We start from the raw sequence: 15,915 nt of genomic DNA, 5'->3' as shown, positions 1-15,915 counted from the left end.
CCTAACTAAGAGACTGTCATACATGCATTATCACTTCACCTTGCTCAAATTGCTTCTCACTACCTTTACTCATCTATCCTCTCCCCTGAATGATCCCCCCAAAATAGTCCCTCTTCTGCTTTTGTGTAACTGACACACATGTATGTAGTTAAATGTAGATTCTATTTATGTCATATATGTATGTGTAGTATGTATATATAGTATGGATATATTCTTAAGTTTTTGAACACATTGATGTGTTATATGTTTAGAAATAAAATAAATCAGGGCATGAGCTTGTGGTCCCAGCAGTTTCAGTGGCTTGGGCAGGATGGATCACTTGAACCCAGCCTAGGTAATATAGTGAGATTCCCCCCACCTCAAAAGAAAAAAAACGTACAAAAAGAGAATTAAAGTAACTAAAAAGAAAAATCAAACTACTACAGTGCAACCAACAGTTTTTTGTAACATAACTGCGTGCTTTATTGAGATACACAGTAAAGCAGTAATATAATACAATAGTAAGGCATATATTTGGTGAAGTCTGATATGTTGTGAAAATGAAGTAAAACTGAAGTTTAAAAAAATAATTAGTAAATGTTACAGTGTTGGTGTTAAAACACAATATATTCTGATACTCAAGTAAGAATCCAGTACCTGGAAACAATGATGATACATGCCATGTGATGTTTATGCTTCAGTTACATTGATTATGATTTACAGTTTAATACTTGGTGGTTATAAAGAACACGAAATGATGTCCAAATTATGCTTAAACTCAGCAATAAAGCTCTCAGTTTTTATTCAAATATTTTGACAGATTCACTCCAGAACTAATATCTAAAAGATAAAACAAAAAGATTAAAACAAAATTATGCACTCTATCTACCTCTGATTTTAGAATGAAACTTAAAACTTCTTAGTAGGACGTAAAGTAACCCTTTGTTTTAAATTTTAGTTAAAACAAACCCTTGGGTAAAGAAAATGTCCAGCGTCACATAAAAGAAAAATAATGCAAGACTAAAACCAAATCTCAATTTTTTTTTACCGTAGAGCTTTGGGTATTCTTTTGGAAATTATAAAAGAAAAAAGGAGACTGATATCCACACAACAGACAAGTGGTGAAGCTGTGAAATCAGGTGTGCACAATTACCAGGAACACCCCAAAACCAAAGTGAGGTAGAAATAGCATGAGAAGCTGTGTTTGATGTTATAATTACAAGTAATAATGGACAAAATCCACTCTCTAAAAGTTAGTTACACGGGATGTTAGAGGAAACAGATTTGCAAAATAATAGGACAGTGATTTTTACGAAAAAATGATTTTGAAGTGATATTGTAACACTGTGACATGAAGGAGTAAGTAAAGCTTTTCCTACCAATCCTCAGCTATCACCTTCACCTTTTCTCCTCTTTTGCAATGATCTGCATTTGTTTATAATTTAGCCTGTCAAATTGACCAAAGGGTTTGGAGAGGCTTTTCGTTTGGTCTTGAAACCTTCCAATTGCTGTGCCTTCCCACTCACAATCCTGTATGGAATTACTTGCTGGGAAATGAATGCAAAGCAGACAAATGCAGTTCATGGGCTTCTGGATTGATATTCACCAGGGTCACAATGTGATCGGGTTACTTTCTTACCAATAATCTTAAGTCTTGCAGCATTAAAACAAACTCATCACAATGAAAAAACAAAATCTAAAATCTAAAAATCAACAGCAACAACAACAGCAACAACAACAACAAATCTACCCACTTCATTTTGCGTGTAAGAAGAAGGCAGAACACTTTAGTTGTGATTATAGAGATGTTTGTATGTATAGTTGTGAATATTCACCCACTCTTTTACAGAGTAGCTGCTCCCCTCACAGGGATTGACTGGGGAGTCACAACCCTCAGCCCCTTCCATCTTCCTCCTATTGCCCAGGAGTGAAAAATGCCTTCTGATGCTCTTTTGCAGAAACATCATTAAATCTAAACCATAGCATAGCCAGCCGCAGGAAGCTGAATATATCAACCAACAGATTACTTTGATATAGTAAGTCCTGTGTATTCATTCACATGTTCCTTAAAAAAAAATTCCAAGTTCTAGTTGTCAGTGGAAAGTTTAAAACTAGAAACATCTGGAGCCCTAGACAATATTTTAGTATGGTAGTATTCTCCTGGCCTCAGGCTCCAGGGATAATTCACTCTTGCCCAAGCAGATAAGTCCAGATGACTAGAAGCAATTTATTTCCATTAGGAAGTGGCAAGAACATTTGAAGAAGAATTTCATATCTATTTATCTATACACCTATAGTATTTATATACTTGTAGACATATAGATGTATAAAGTTAAAGCCCATAGCCAGCCTCACTCAGTCAACAATTCTCAAAAGAGCAATGTGAAGCAGTCATTTGGTGGTGTTAGAGGAAGTCCTATCTTTAATATGCAAGAAAAGAAAAGAAGTCATGAATTCCATATGAATACCACGCTAAAATAATGCAAAACAATGTGCTGCCTCAGTGTGTGTGTGTGTGTGTGTGTGTGTGTGTGTGTGTGTGTGTGTGTGTGTTTGTTTGTGTTTAGGGGTTTTATAAACAACTTTTTTATAAAGCACACTTTAGTTTACAATCTTTCTTTATAACTGTTATAAATTTTTAAACAACCCAAAATGCGTTCCATATAAAGAAATGGCAAGTTGTTTAGCTATCAAGATTTTACATGTTTTCTTTTAACTTTTTTTTGTACAATTGCATAGACGTGTAAAACCTGCCATTGTTAACAAAACAATAACAGACTTAGAAACTACTGAAATCTACAGTATAGTACCACTACCCTTCACAAAAATATAGATTTTATTTCTTGTAAACTCTTACTGTCTAATCCTCTTTGTTGTACGAATATTATAAAAACCATGCGGGAATCAGGAGTTGTAAAACATTTATTCTGCTCCTTCTTCATCTGTCATGACTGAAACTAAGGACTCCATCGCTTTGCCCAAATCATCTGCCATGTGGAAAAGGCTTCCTACATTGTGTCCTGGAAAACAAAGAGAAAGAAAGACTTTACAAAGTGTGCAGGTATTGTTCCCCTGATTATCATTATGGGGAGTACATTTCAGGGTAAAGACAACACAGAAGCTGCATTGAAGTTATATACAACACAGTTCCATTTTTAACCCATCTCCAGGAAGAAGCAAAGCCTTGTTAATGAAGCATTACATGGTGTTAGTATCAGCTTAATGCTGGATCAGCTTACTGGTGTCATTTGATGGAAAAACATGTGAAACACTGCATTCAACTTCCCAATACATCTCTATAGACAAACACAAGGCTCTTACCACAGAGAAAACTTTGTAATGGGATCCACCTTTTTCACTTTGTTGTCTTTACTATAATTATATTGACTTTGTTGTATATACTACATTTTTATTATCAAACCACTACTACCTCCCCTACTACCATCACCATTACCACCACAGCCACCCAGACAACCACATGGAATCTCCATTTACCAGCTGGCTGCTTCAAGCTGTGAAGAATAGCTATACTATGGTGGATATGACCATTTTCTTTTTGCATTTACTTGGGTTGAAAAATAAACTCTTGATTTGACCTTTTGGTACACCATTCACATTTGAATTAGAAAGCTTCAGAATAAAAACCACTTTACATTCCAAATTACTCTGCAGTCTAATTATAATATGACCTACATGTAGTACAAAGATTTGGGGATCCTGAGAATCCATCTTTGCTTGTCCACTAAATGAGGGTTAACTATCAAAACAACCTTTTCATAATAATGTAGCATGACCTGGCATTAATCCCCCAACATGGAATCAAGAGCATAATGTCTGTGGGTACTCTAGCAAAACTAACATCTAGAATAAGATAATCTGAGATGTACTTTATAGTTCTCTGTTTTTGTACATGTCCCATATTTTATGAGTCTAATTTTAATTCTTCAACCTTGGTAAGTCATTCTCTTTTCCAAGTACTGCCTTTGGAAATGAGATGTTTTATTAGGCCATTACTACCTCACCATGTATCAACTTAATAGAGTCTCAGAATTGCTAAAATCCCAATAAAAATTAAAGATAGAACAGAGCATGTATTCTGCTTTAATATTTCTTTCAATAGATACACACCTTTTTAAAACAAAATATAGACGAAATAGAAGAAGATTCATGGGCAAGTACTTATACAGTGATGGCACCAGGTCAATTCAAGATTTATGAAATGTTTAATGCCACTCAGGCATTTATATCAAGGTATGTAAGTTTGTAAATTGCTTTGAATTTTATTAGTGCAGGGAATTTTTATCGACAGCTAATTGTGCTTAAAAAAATCACTTTGGATTTTGGTTAAGATTTCAAATATAAAAATGTTTAACAGAGCATATGTACTATTTATAAAGTGGGCCAATGTTCTGGTAGCTAAAAACAAAACCTGGAATCATGTGTATGTATGTGTGTGTACGTGTATAAAATAGTGTATATTTTATTAATAGTATATATTATACTATTTATATATTCTCTATATATATTCTATATTTATAGAATAGTATATATTATATATGTATGCATGCATGTATGTGTGTATATATATGTATGTATGTATGTATGTATGTATGTATGTATAGGAAAGCCAGGTATACTAGTGCACGCCTATAATCCCAGTACTCAAGGAAGAGGATGTCAAATACTCAAGGCCAGTGTGGGTTATAGCATGAGATCCTGTCTTTAAAGAACAACCAACAAATGAAAAATAAAAGCAAAATCTCAGGAGCCATAGTGGAGCCCCTTGTTGTTCTGTGGATCACAGAATCCAGATATTCAAGTGATAGTCATAGGCTGGAGGGAGTCTCCCTTGCCGGCTTTGCACTATACAGCAACCCTGGGGAGTCTGTACAATTACTCATGCTGCAATCTTAACAAAGCCAGTAAGAATATCTTTCTAACTTGGCAGTGAATATAATACTATTCATATTTTAGGAGCCATATCTGACCCTAGCATACTACCTAATAGATCATATATTTTAAAATATAAACAGAACAGGGAATACCTTGGGTTTTCCTATCAATTTATGGATAATCAAAACTAATCTTTTAGGACTGTTGGCTAGGGGTTATATACTGCAGTTCAAAAGATAGTTAAATAAATAAATGTAATAATAGAACATATTGCCAAGGAGTTCTTTGAGTCTTTAAAATGGTGTTCAGTTACTACGTGGAAAAAACTCTTGACTGTCTTTAAGTACTAATTCTAGTGGGTATCTTCTATTCAAAACTTTGTCAGCAAAAAGACAGGTTCATTATTGCTAATATACTACACACATTAGCACAAAATGGTGGTGGTGTTAACCTGTTTAGACTGTTCAATGTTTATAAGAGACTTTATGATCATCCTTATGCTATATAAAATAAAAACTTGTAGAAGTGGCTTGCTATATCTACATTACATGTTTGGTAATATAATTTATAAATACCCATTTTACCAGAATAATGATTCTAATTTTCTTGAATACAGAAAACAAACGAAATAAAACCAAATTCATTATCTTTGATAAAATACTGCCCTGAAAATTAAACTTCCATCCATTAGAGAGGTAAAACAGGGATAGAGGATATAGATTTGCATGCAACATGGTTCTATTATCCTTTGGTGTAAGGCAGGGCATTAGTGAGGTCATTACATTTATCTGACAAAATCTAAAAATAATATTCAAATACCATACTATAAACACAAGAGGTCAAAAAGTAGCCAGGATTCAAGTAATAGCAATGGGCTTTGGGAAAAACTTGACACAAAAATGTGTCTACAGAAAGTATTAATTTAATCCATTCTTAAGCAAGGATTATTGAACACAAAGGCACCATGAGCTGAACATTAGGACAGTTTTATGTTTTTTCAAGTTGGCACTCACTACAGCACATTTAGTCTCACATGCCACCACTGCCTAAGGGAGTTGTTTTCCACAGTGATTGGAATTGAGACTTTCTGGCAAAGATCCAAGACCTCAATAGCAATCTGGCACTCTATTTTTTTTTTTTTGAAATTCAATTCCCAAACAAATGGTTAGCATTCAATTGGCCAAAGCAAAGCCAGAATACTGTGGCGAAATAGGCTTATCTTTTCCTCTCCATAATTTCATCTCTGAAAAAAAAATTGGCTTACTATGAGTTTAGGTTATTTTCATAGCCTCATCAACATCATAATGGTTGTGATTCTGTGACATCTGGGAACTAATGTGACTATTTGGTATCTCAGGTTCCTGATTCAATTCAATCTGATGGAGTATAAAATATTTTTTCATGGATAAAACATGTTCAGGGGTCTCAAAATTATTATGCATTTCTTTTCCACAAAAAATGTGAAAATTTAAGGTGGGCACTTACCATTAAAATCCACCAAAATGTGTCACAGACTAAGTCCATGAGCTAGGAGCATTCAATGCGTCATTGATTCAAATGTTCTTAATTTCTCCTCCAGGCTACTATTCCCTCCCTGGAACTTCCATCCTTTGAAGGGACGTCAGTGTAGACACACCAAGAATCATTAAATTTATTATAATTGCATAGCATGGTCTTGGCAGAATTTCTAGTATGATTACTTAGATTTTAAAGAAGATTTATATTGTTTTCTGTTTCAACTATGTGCACTTGTGAGGCAGGTATGTGCACATGTCCACAGAGGCCCATTGGGTCCCCTGGAGATAGAGTTACAGTCCCCTAGAGATTGAGCCTCCCAATATGGGTACCGGGAACTGAACTCAAGTGTTCTGTAAGAGCAATATGTGTATTTAACTACTCTCCACCCCCATGACTACTTATGTTTAAATTTACCAGTAGCCACTTGTCTGTGTCTGTGCTAAGGATCCAGTTCATATGTAAGAACATTCTAACTATCTAGCTTATCTCTCAGAACAGCCAATGCCAGTGGCATCTCTTGAGAGAGCTTGCTTGCCCCCTTCCTTCACATTAAACTCTTGGGTAGGTCAATTTTTTAATTTTTTTGGTTTTTTGAGACAGGGTTTCTCTGTGTAACTTTGTGCCTTTCCTGGATCTCACTCTGTAGACTAGGCTGGCCTCAAACTCACAGAGATCTGCCTGCCTCTGCCTCCCAAGTGCTGGGATTAAAGGCATGTGCCACCACTGCCCGGCCGGGTAGGTCAATCTTATTCCACTTGGGCTGACAGTTAGCACTCTGTCACCCAGCAGTCACTTGAGTAGGTAAGTCAGTGTTCAGATAATAGCATAGGATTAAGAAGCAGCTTTCATGGTAAAAACCAAAGTATATTCAGTACTCATTCCAAACCTTAAAGGGACATTAAAAAAACTCATCAAAATGCTAACATTCATTTTTTTTAACCTAATTGGTTACTATTCTCTTTGGTTCAAATGACAAGTAAAAAGAGTCTTCTAAAGGGAATGTTGAGATGATGTAAGCCTTTCAATCAGTGGGGCTAAGACTGTGGTATTGAAGCCAGGCTTCCTGGCCTCTACCGTAGGCTCTGCCACCCTGGACACTTTGCTTACCCACTCCTTGATTCAGGTACCTTATGCATGAAAAATCGAGTTCAGAAGCATACCTACCTCTTATGTTTATCATGAAGATTGTATGATACAAAAAAATGGCAAATGTCTACAATAGTGCTTGGCACACAATACATGCTGAAAAAAAAACTTAGCTAAAATGGAAATGAAGGAGTGTAGAAACGAGGGAAAGAGAAAAAAGCAATCAAATAAAAAACAAATTAAAAGGAGGTCATCTCAGAAGAATAAAAACCAAAGACCTGCTGGGCGGTGATGGCACATGTCTTTAATCCCAGCACACGGGAGGCAGAGCCAGGTGGATCTCTGTGAGTTTGAGGCCAGTCTGATCTACAGAGTTAGTTCCAGGAAAGTCTCCAAACCTACACAGAGAAACCCTGTTTCAAAAAACAAAAACAAAACAAACAAACAAAAAACAAGAACAAACAAACAAAAACAAAAAACCCCAAAGACCCTGGCAGATAATGCTCAGGTCCTGGAAGTGGAAGGAAGCTTTATTACTCATCAATCATGTTCAAGGTAAAACTTATTTTGAAGACTCTGTTTGTGTTGCAGATGGCATAAGATATGAACTTCAAGGTTCCAACCTCGGGACTAGAAAAGATTACCATGTTTGAGAGTCTGTTGCTCCCCCAAACCCTGCCATTGTCATGGAGATGACAATGGCAATGAACATTTGGGGGAACACTCCCCATGAGCTGGAAGTAGAGAGGCAACTCCCATGTTCAGATGATGACAGGATGTATAATACACACATGCGCGTGCACACACACAGTTCTTACACAAAGGCCAGACACAGAAAGCAGGATGTGACAGACAGAAGCCATGGCTGTGAGCCCAAGTCTCACTAACCTCTCTCATTGGCTTTCCAGGGGCATTTCTTCCTTTAATAGTAGAGAGAGGAAGAAGCAGAGATATCAGAAAGGAAAAATAAAACCCGCATAAATATACAGTTTCATACCAATTTGCTTCTTTTACCAAAGAGATAGTGAGGTAACAATTCATCTATTCCCTTCTAGGAAAAAAAAAAAAAGGAAACAGAAACAAAAATTCCACAAACACATCTAGTCTAATAACCTTTATGTACACTTAAAATCAGTGTAAACAGATAACAGGACCCAAAAGACATCATTTATAGTATCTATAAATTTCACACATTAAACCGGATGAAAATCACACAGAATAGAAATTTGACAAATGAAGGCATTATTTTCAAGGGCGACTATAATAGAATCTCAAGCTTGGTATTCAACCATCTCATAATCTCTTCACATTTGACTTGACCAATCAATGCATTAAAACATCAAAAGTTGTTGACTGTGTGTCAAAGCAGAGCCCCATAGAGGATATGGGCTCTATATTCTTAGGAATAATTTGTTCTATCTCCTTGAAGCTGAGCATGTCCATGAAAGGGGCAGGTGGTAAAGAACAGAAAGAAAAGAAGCGAGAAATAGGTAAGTCCCACTAATGGACAAACAACAGAATGAGATCTAAGAATCAGTGTTCATTCTCTTCCTTTGAATTCAACAAGTATCAGGAATATTTAGAATCAGTAGCTAAAGACTGCTCTTGTTTTGTAGAACCCCTGCCTGCATACAATTAAGTCTATTGTTTTTAAAAGAGAGTCTGATAAGAAACTATTCTATGATAGTGTTTATAATTGGACAAGCCATTTCATGTCTCCAGGAAGTTCAAAAAGCCAGTGGCTTTTGATTTTAGCTATGGGACAATTCTTCACACAGTCTTACATAAAATTTCCACATTTTGAGGTGATAAAACCAACAGCTATGAAAGTTCCTATCCAACATTATCTTTCTCCCCAACTCACCATGCTCAGTGGCTCCCATTCTCAATGGCTCCAAAACTCAAACTCTCCAAAGCAATTCCAGAAACACTACTCCAGGATGTAGATATGGAGCTGCAAAGGGAACCCTTTACAACTCACATTTAAGGCTCCAAATGTTTGATGTATGTGTAAAGGTTTTCCAACTCTTTCTTTTGAACTCTTTGACAACATTTTTCTTTTAAAAAGTTGAATAAGAAGCTCTATAGTTCAGAGCTCTAGTGTCCGGTGGCAGAATTAATTCTCTCTTATAAGGCTGTAGGCTTATGAAGGAGAGGGCCCACATCTCAGCCACCACTCTATCCTCAGTTTTTTGTACTATACCTAGATGCTACTGATATTTATCAGTGTTGCTAAAGTTGACTCAGTGTTGACTGTCAACTTGAAATACCTTTTAAGAGGAATTTCCATAAGACTGGCTTGCCAGCAGGTTTATGGGGCATTTTATTGACTGATAACTGATATGGGTGGTACCATCCCAGGGCAGGTGAGCCTGGGATATATACAATACAATAGTAGGTGAATGTGAGCTTGGTAGAAAGCCAATGAACAGAGTTTCTCCATGGTTTCTGCTTCAGTTCCTACATCCAGATTTCTGTGTTGGCATCCCCTAATGTTAGACTCAAAAGTGTAAAATAAACCCTTTCCTCATCCAAGTTGCTTTTGGTCAGTGTTTTATCACCACAAGAGAGAAGCAAATTAGAACATTATGGTATCAGCAAGGTCATAGCCAAGAGTCTTTTCTGTGTTACAAGCAACCTGGTAATGAGTGCTAACCTTTAGAACAGTGGTTCTCAACCTTCCTAATGCTGTGACCCTTTAATACAGGCCCTCATGTCATGGTGACCCCCAACTGTAAAATTATTTTGTTGCTACTTCATATCTGTAATTTTGCTACTGTTACGAATTGCAATGTAAATATCTGATTTGTGACCTGGAAGGGATCATGAGCCACAGGTTGAGAATCAGTGCTTTAGAAGTTGGGTTCTAAGAGCTGACACTTTGTTCTGGCCTGTAACTTTGTTTGTCTTTAACTTTAGAAATGACAGTGTTGTGAGAAAATTCAGAATACGATTTCTTGAATAACCAACCAAGATTGTAGATCTTTATTAATTCTATATTGAGCTATACTCAGGTTACTGTCAACTGGTTATTGCTGAAACCAACGCAATAATTGGTATTTGATCTGTCTTGGTACTTTTCAGAAGACATATTTCATGTCATCTTAATTTCTCTCCAAATTGTCTCTTGTCAGTTGGTTACCCATAGGCTCACAAATAGTCTACAAAAGAAAAGGCCTCTTTTCTACAGCTAAATTCAGTGTTTTCCACTGTACTAAAGATAGTTCCTGTTCTCATGTGGTCTTCATTTATCATGGTCTGTTATTCCTCGTTCTCCCTTTCTGTTTGTGATCCAGCTGGGATCTCCTGCTCCCCTAAGCTCTCTTTCCCTCAAATCTTGCCCTTCATTACTCCCACTGTCGTCCAGGTTGTTCATGTAGATCTCATCCATTTCTCTGTCATTGGGTGATCCCTGGGTCTTTCTTAGGGTCCCATTTTCTAGGTAGCCTCCCTGGAGTTGTGTAGCAGTCTAGTCATCTTTGTTTTACATCTAGTATCATCCTATGAGTGAGTACATACTATGTTTGTCTTTCTCAGTCTGGGTTACCTCACTCAGGATGATTTTTTCTAGATCCATCCATTTGCCTGCAAACCTCATGATATCATTGTTTTTCTCTGCTGAGTAGTACTCCATTGTGTATATGTACCATATTTTCTTTATCCATTCTTCAGTTGAAGGGCATCTAGGTCGTTTCCAGGTTCTGGCTATTACAAACAATGCTGATATGAACATAGCTGAGCAAATGCCCTTGTGGTATGATTGAGCATTCCTTGGGTATATGCCCAAGAGTGCTACAGCTGGGTCTTGGGGGAGATTGATTCCCAATTTTCTAAGGAAGCGCTATATTGATTTCCAAAGTGGCTGTACAAGCTTGCATTCCCACCAGCAGTGGAGGAGAGTTCCCCTTGCTCTACATCCTCTCAAGCATAAGCTGTCTTCTGTGTTTTTGATCTTAGCCACTCTGACAGGTGTAAGGTGGTATCTGTTTGGGAGGCTCCCAGGCTGTGGGACCAGGACTTGTCCTTGGTGCATGAGCTGGCTTTTTGGAACCTTGGACTTACACAGGGACACATGCTAAGCCTGGAAGGAGGGGACTGGACCTGCCTGTACTGAGTCCACCAGGTTTAAATGAGTTCCCAGGGGTTTCTTGGTCCTGGAGGACATGGGAATGGAGGGGAGGGACTGGGGGGAAGGTAGGGGTGGGAGCGGGAGGGGGAAGGACAGGGGAACCCATGGCTGATGTATAAAATTAAAATGCATAATAATAATAAAAAGATAGTTCCTCACTGAAAAAAATACAAACTACTTGGTTGCAACGTTTTAAAATGTTCTGGAGCAATAAATAAATGCAACTATCCATTTGAATATTTTATTTCATAAATGTGTCCTTCAGAAAGTTTCCTTACACCTTCAGTTCGGGTGTATTTCTGACAAGGTGGTATGTTATCAGGAAATGAATCAAGAGAAAGGGAAGTGTGGTGGAGCGCTCCTAGGTATAAATCAGGGGCTTGCTCAGGTCTGGAGAAGTCTGCTTTCCTGAGGCAACAAGAATTTGAGATTACTGTGGTTTCAGAGAAAGAATTGGGAAAAATTATTGTTTTCTAGGTGCCTTTACCTTCAGATTTCTTAGGTCCTCGGTGGTTTAAAAAATGCTAAAGTTTAGGATTCAAGGTTGATAACCATTTTAAGGTTTCTATTTTATTACTAGTTGAACGTGATTCAAATGGCTATACTTTAAATGCTGAACATACAGGCTCTCTGGTGTACAGATAGAAGTGCATAAAGCAATTCATCTCCACAACTTTGCTGAGCTAAAAGCTGATCTTCCCTGAGGCTTGTAGCTGTGTACATGAGTCCGAAATGACACAAAATAAAAGTGTGAAGCAGGGCTGAGCAAAACCTTCTCTGCAAAGAACCAGGTGGTAAACACTTTAGGGTTTATAAGCCACATAGTCACTGTAGCAACTATTCAACTTGGTCACAACTACTCTGCTTTTAAGGCAACCATGGACTCTATGTAAATGAATGGGTGTGGCTATGTCCCAATAACCTTCATTTCTACAAACAGTAGTGGGCCGGACAAGGCCTCCAAACTGTAGCTTATTGGTCTGCAGTATAAGAGGATAATTTACAAGTCCCTTTGTGGACTTGTATAGGAAACAATGGCACTTGCAGGGGGTGGGGGTACATTATTCTTCTGCCTGATTTAAAAAAATACATTTTATTTTATATGTACAGGCATTTTTCCTGCATGTATGTCTGTGTACTACATGCCTGTCTCGTGCTCATGGAGTCCAGAAGAGGGCAACAGATACCCCTGAAACTGGAGTTAGAGATGGTTGTCAGCCACCATAAGGGTGGTGGGAATCGAACCCAGGTTCTTTGGGAAAGAAGCCAATGCTCTTAACTGCTGAGCTATTTATCCTGACCCTGCTTACTTTCATTTACTATCTATCTGTCTATCTATCTATCTATCTATCCATCCATCCATCCATCCATCCATCCACCCACCCATCCATCCATCCATCCATCCATCCATCCATTCATAGATCCATCCATCCATCAGTTTAGATGTTGGAGATTGAACCTAGGCCCTTATTCACGTTAAGGATGTGCTCCAGCAATGAGCTACATCTTGAGCCTTGCCTTTGTTTTTTTTTTTTTTCGCTTTTTATATTTTTACTCTACAAAACAGCTGTGTATGAAGATCTGTATATGAAAAGATAGCAGGTTTTTACAAAGCTTTTTGCTAGGTTGGTAATTTGGGGGCATTTGGAAGAATATATGTGAGCTTATTTGGGCAGCAGTGGTATCAAAGGGAAAAAGATGCTATTGGGCTGTTAGTGATAAAATTCTGTGGAATAGATCAATAAACAAGAAATTTCAGAGGTAGAAGAAATCCTCAAGCAGGACTATTTTCTTGATTACCTTATGAGCTAAGCTTGTCTTGTACAACATTATTTATTAATCTGTATTAAAGAGCACCTCATTTTAGGAAGTCCAATACCCCATCAATAGAAAAGCATTTCCTTCATTAATATGTATATTTGTATATAGAAATGTACATTTCTAGACCACTAAAGGATCAGAGACTCATGGACACAAATTGCTTAAAGTGCTTAATCTTAAATTGTATGTATTGCTTGCACTCCTCATATAGTGTTCCTATGCAATAATGGTGGAGATTAAGTAAGTGCTGTAAAGTAGATAGTGTGTATTATGCTATATTTCAATGCTTACACATACTTAAAGAGGGGTAGATTATAGATAAATAAATAGATCAGTCAGAAATTGGCTAATGTACACTGAGCACCCAATTATGAACAACGAACTATTCCTAAAGACTAACCAGGAAAGATAAAATGATAAGTTAAATGTACACTTCCACACCTTGGGTATGCTGCAGTTATATTGCCCAATATTCAAACTAGAGATGACCATGATTAAGCGGAGCAACATACTCTCTTTATTAACAGTTGAGCAAAACCACTGAGATAATATCAAAGGCCTAATTTAACTTGCTGAATGGTATGAACAAGGAACCTAACTTCTTTGTGCTTTTAAGCACTCTGGAAATGAAAGCTGAAGATTAGATACCCTTAGGTCCAGGTTTAAGTCACAAGTGTGGCAAGCAATAACATAGATGTTGTAAATTTAAGGCATACAGTATCAGTTTGCTCTCTATATTTATGACAATTTTAATTTCTTTCTACAATAAAGCTTTTCCTTTGTTGGAAATTAACTAGCAGGGTAAAACAAACCATGAGATGGTTTTTAATAACACATTTCCACTAAATGTCAGACCTCTGGCTCTGAATCTGTTTTGAGTTACTGAAACAGCTGTCTGAAATAGCTGCAGCAACCAAGATCTTCATTTGTTTCTGGTAATATAATGTTAAGAACATGGACAGAAGAATCAGAATAAGACCATTAAGTCCTCTAAGACATTATCCTAGTCTTGGAAAAAACTTGCATGGTAAAAAATTTAAATTATTTTTGAAAGATACATACATGAGCAAGGAAATGCGAGACAAGGTAGATAAGAAAACTTTTGAACCCTGGATCAGAAAATCAATTTAGCAGGTTATAACCAACATTTTATTCCTGAGCAAATTAAACAGAAACAGCAGATATTACATATAGTATAGAAAGTACTGCTTCACAATGTTTTTCTGATGTTTGTATATACATGTGATTATAAATGTGTGTTGTAAAACTGTTGCAAGTATATACATCTATGTATGTGTATAAAAGCACATATGCAATCTACTTTATTTTGGTACCCTAGTTTGTGATGAAAACATGCATAATACATAGTTAAATCAGGCTGATGGCCAATGTTCAAAGTATCAAAGATGCTTCAATGACCTTATGATGCTTTTCCATTGGGAGAGTCTTTAACTCCAAGATTTAAGATTCTTGGGAGCTTCTTTTCAATATCAACCTAACATATGCATCAATTGGTAAGCTGTCTCTGCCTAATTCAGCTGTCTCTATTTACACACCAAACCAAACACAAGCATAAGTCTAAACATACACACAAACACACACACACACACACACATGCACGCATGCATACATATTGCTCTTCCAGTTATAAATATTTTTAGTTACAAATAAACTATTCCAACCATTATAATAATGCTTAAGTTACCAGGAAGCAAACAAAAAATATTAAGATCATAGTATCACAGAAAACCCAGCCAAAGGGCTGGGGAGACAGTTCAGTGAGTACAATGCTTGCTAAATGGAAGACCTGAGTTTGGGTACCTAGTACCCATATAAAAGCTGGGAATAGTGGTAAGCACCTATAACCCTAGTACAGAGGGAGGCAGGGTAGACAGGTGGATCCTGGGGCTTTCGTACCAGCTACTCTAGCTAAAACTGAGCCCACTTTAGCAAAAAAAAACTGTCTAAAAAACTAAAATGTAAACAGATAGAGGAAGACGCTTGATGCCAGCCTCTGGCCTCCAGGCATAGGCACATATATATTCATACCACACACACACACACACACACACACACACACACACACACACACACACATCTGTTTAGATACTCTGAGACTTTAGCATTTACCCTTTTACAATGTAGTGTTTTTTGTCTGCTTTTCAAGAATGAATTAATTTTTTCAAGGCACCCAACAACGATTAAATAAAAAATTAGTCAGTGGAACAAATTTTAGATAAGGCCTCTTTCTCCCATATTAGAGCACTCAAATCAGCATTTAGGATTTACTAATGTACTAATTTAGTAACATTACCCAGGTGCCTGAAACAGAGTTTCCTAAGGTCCCGAACAAGCAAACCAAAACCACACTAGGAAATGTCACATTAGGCGTGTGAACTGCCAACACTCTAGTAGGGAAGGTATATGCTTAATGTCTGAGGAAGCTCCTTCCACACTTGATCCACCTTAAAGAACTCTAGAAGTGGGCT

The 15,915-nt window shown here is 37.1% G+C and overlaps 1 protein-coding gene across 8 annotated transcripts in view; it reads right to left on the bottom strand.

Moving 5' to 3' along the window:
• Positions 1-764: 764 nt before the first annotated feature.
• Positions 765-15,915, bottom strand: part of Dmd (dystrophin) — a 1,920,150-nt gene continuing 1,904,999 nt past the window's right edge. For 5 of the 8 annotated variants that reach the window (XM_036174407.1, XM_036174405.1, XM_036174406.1 and 2 more), the window contains one exon: positions 765-2,999. In XM_036174407.1, coding sequence (XP_036030300.1) covers positions 2,902-2,999 — 98 coding nt within the window. In that variant the 3' untranslated portion in view covers positions 765-2,901. Of the gene's footprint in view, positions 3,000-8,364; positions 8,397-15,915 lie in introns of all 8 variants that reach the window. The other 3 variants (XM_036174408.1, XM_036174411.1, XM_036174412.1) reach the window with 1 other exon arrangement.

Source organism: Onychomys torridus, chromosome X (genome assembly GCF_903995425.1).
Source record: "Onychomys torridus chromosome X, mOncTor1.1, whole genome shotgun sequence".
Taxonomy (NCBI): Eukaryota; Metazoa; Chordata; class Mammalia; order Rodentia; family Cricetidae; genus Onychomys; species Onychomys torridus.
Note: the sequence above shows the minus strand (reverse complement) of the source record. Positions and strands in the feature narration are given on the sequence as shown.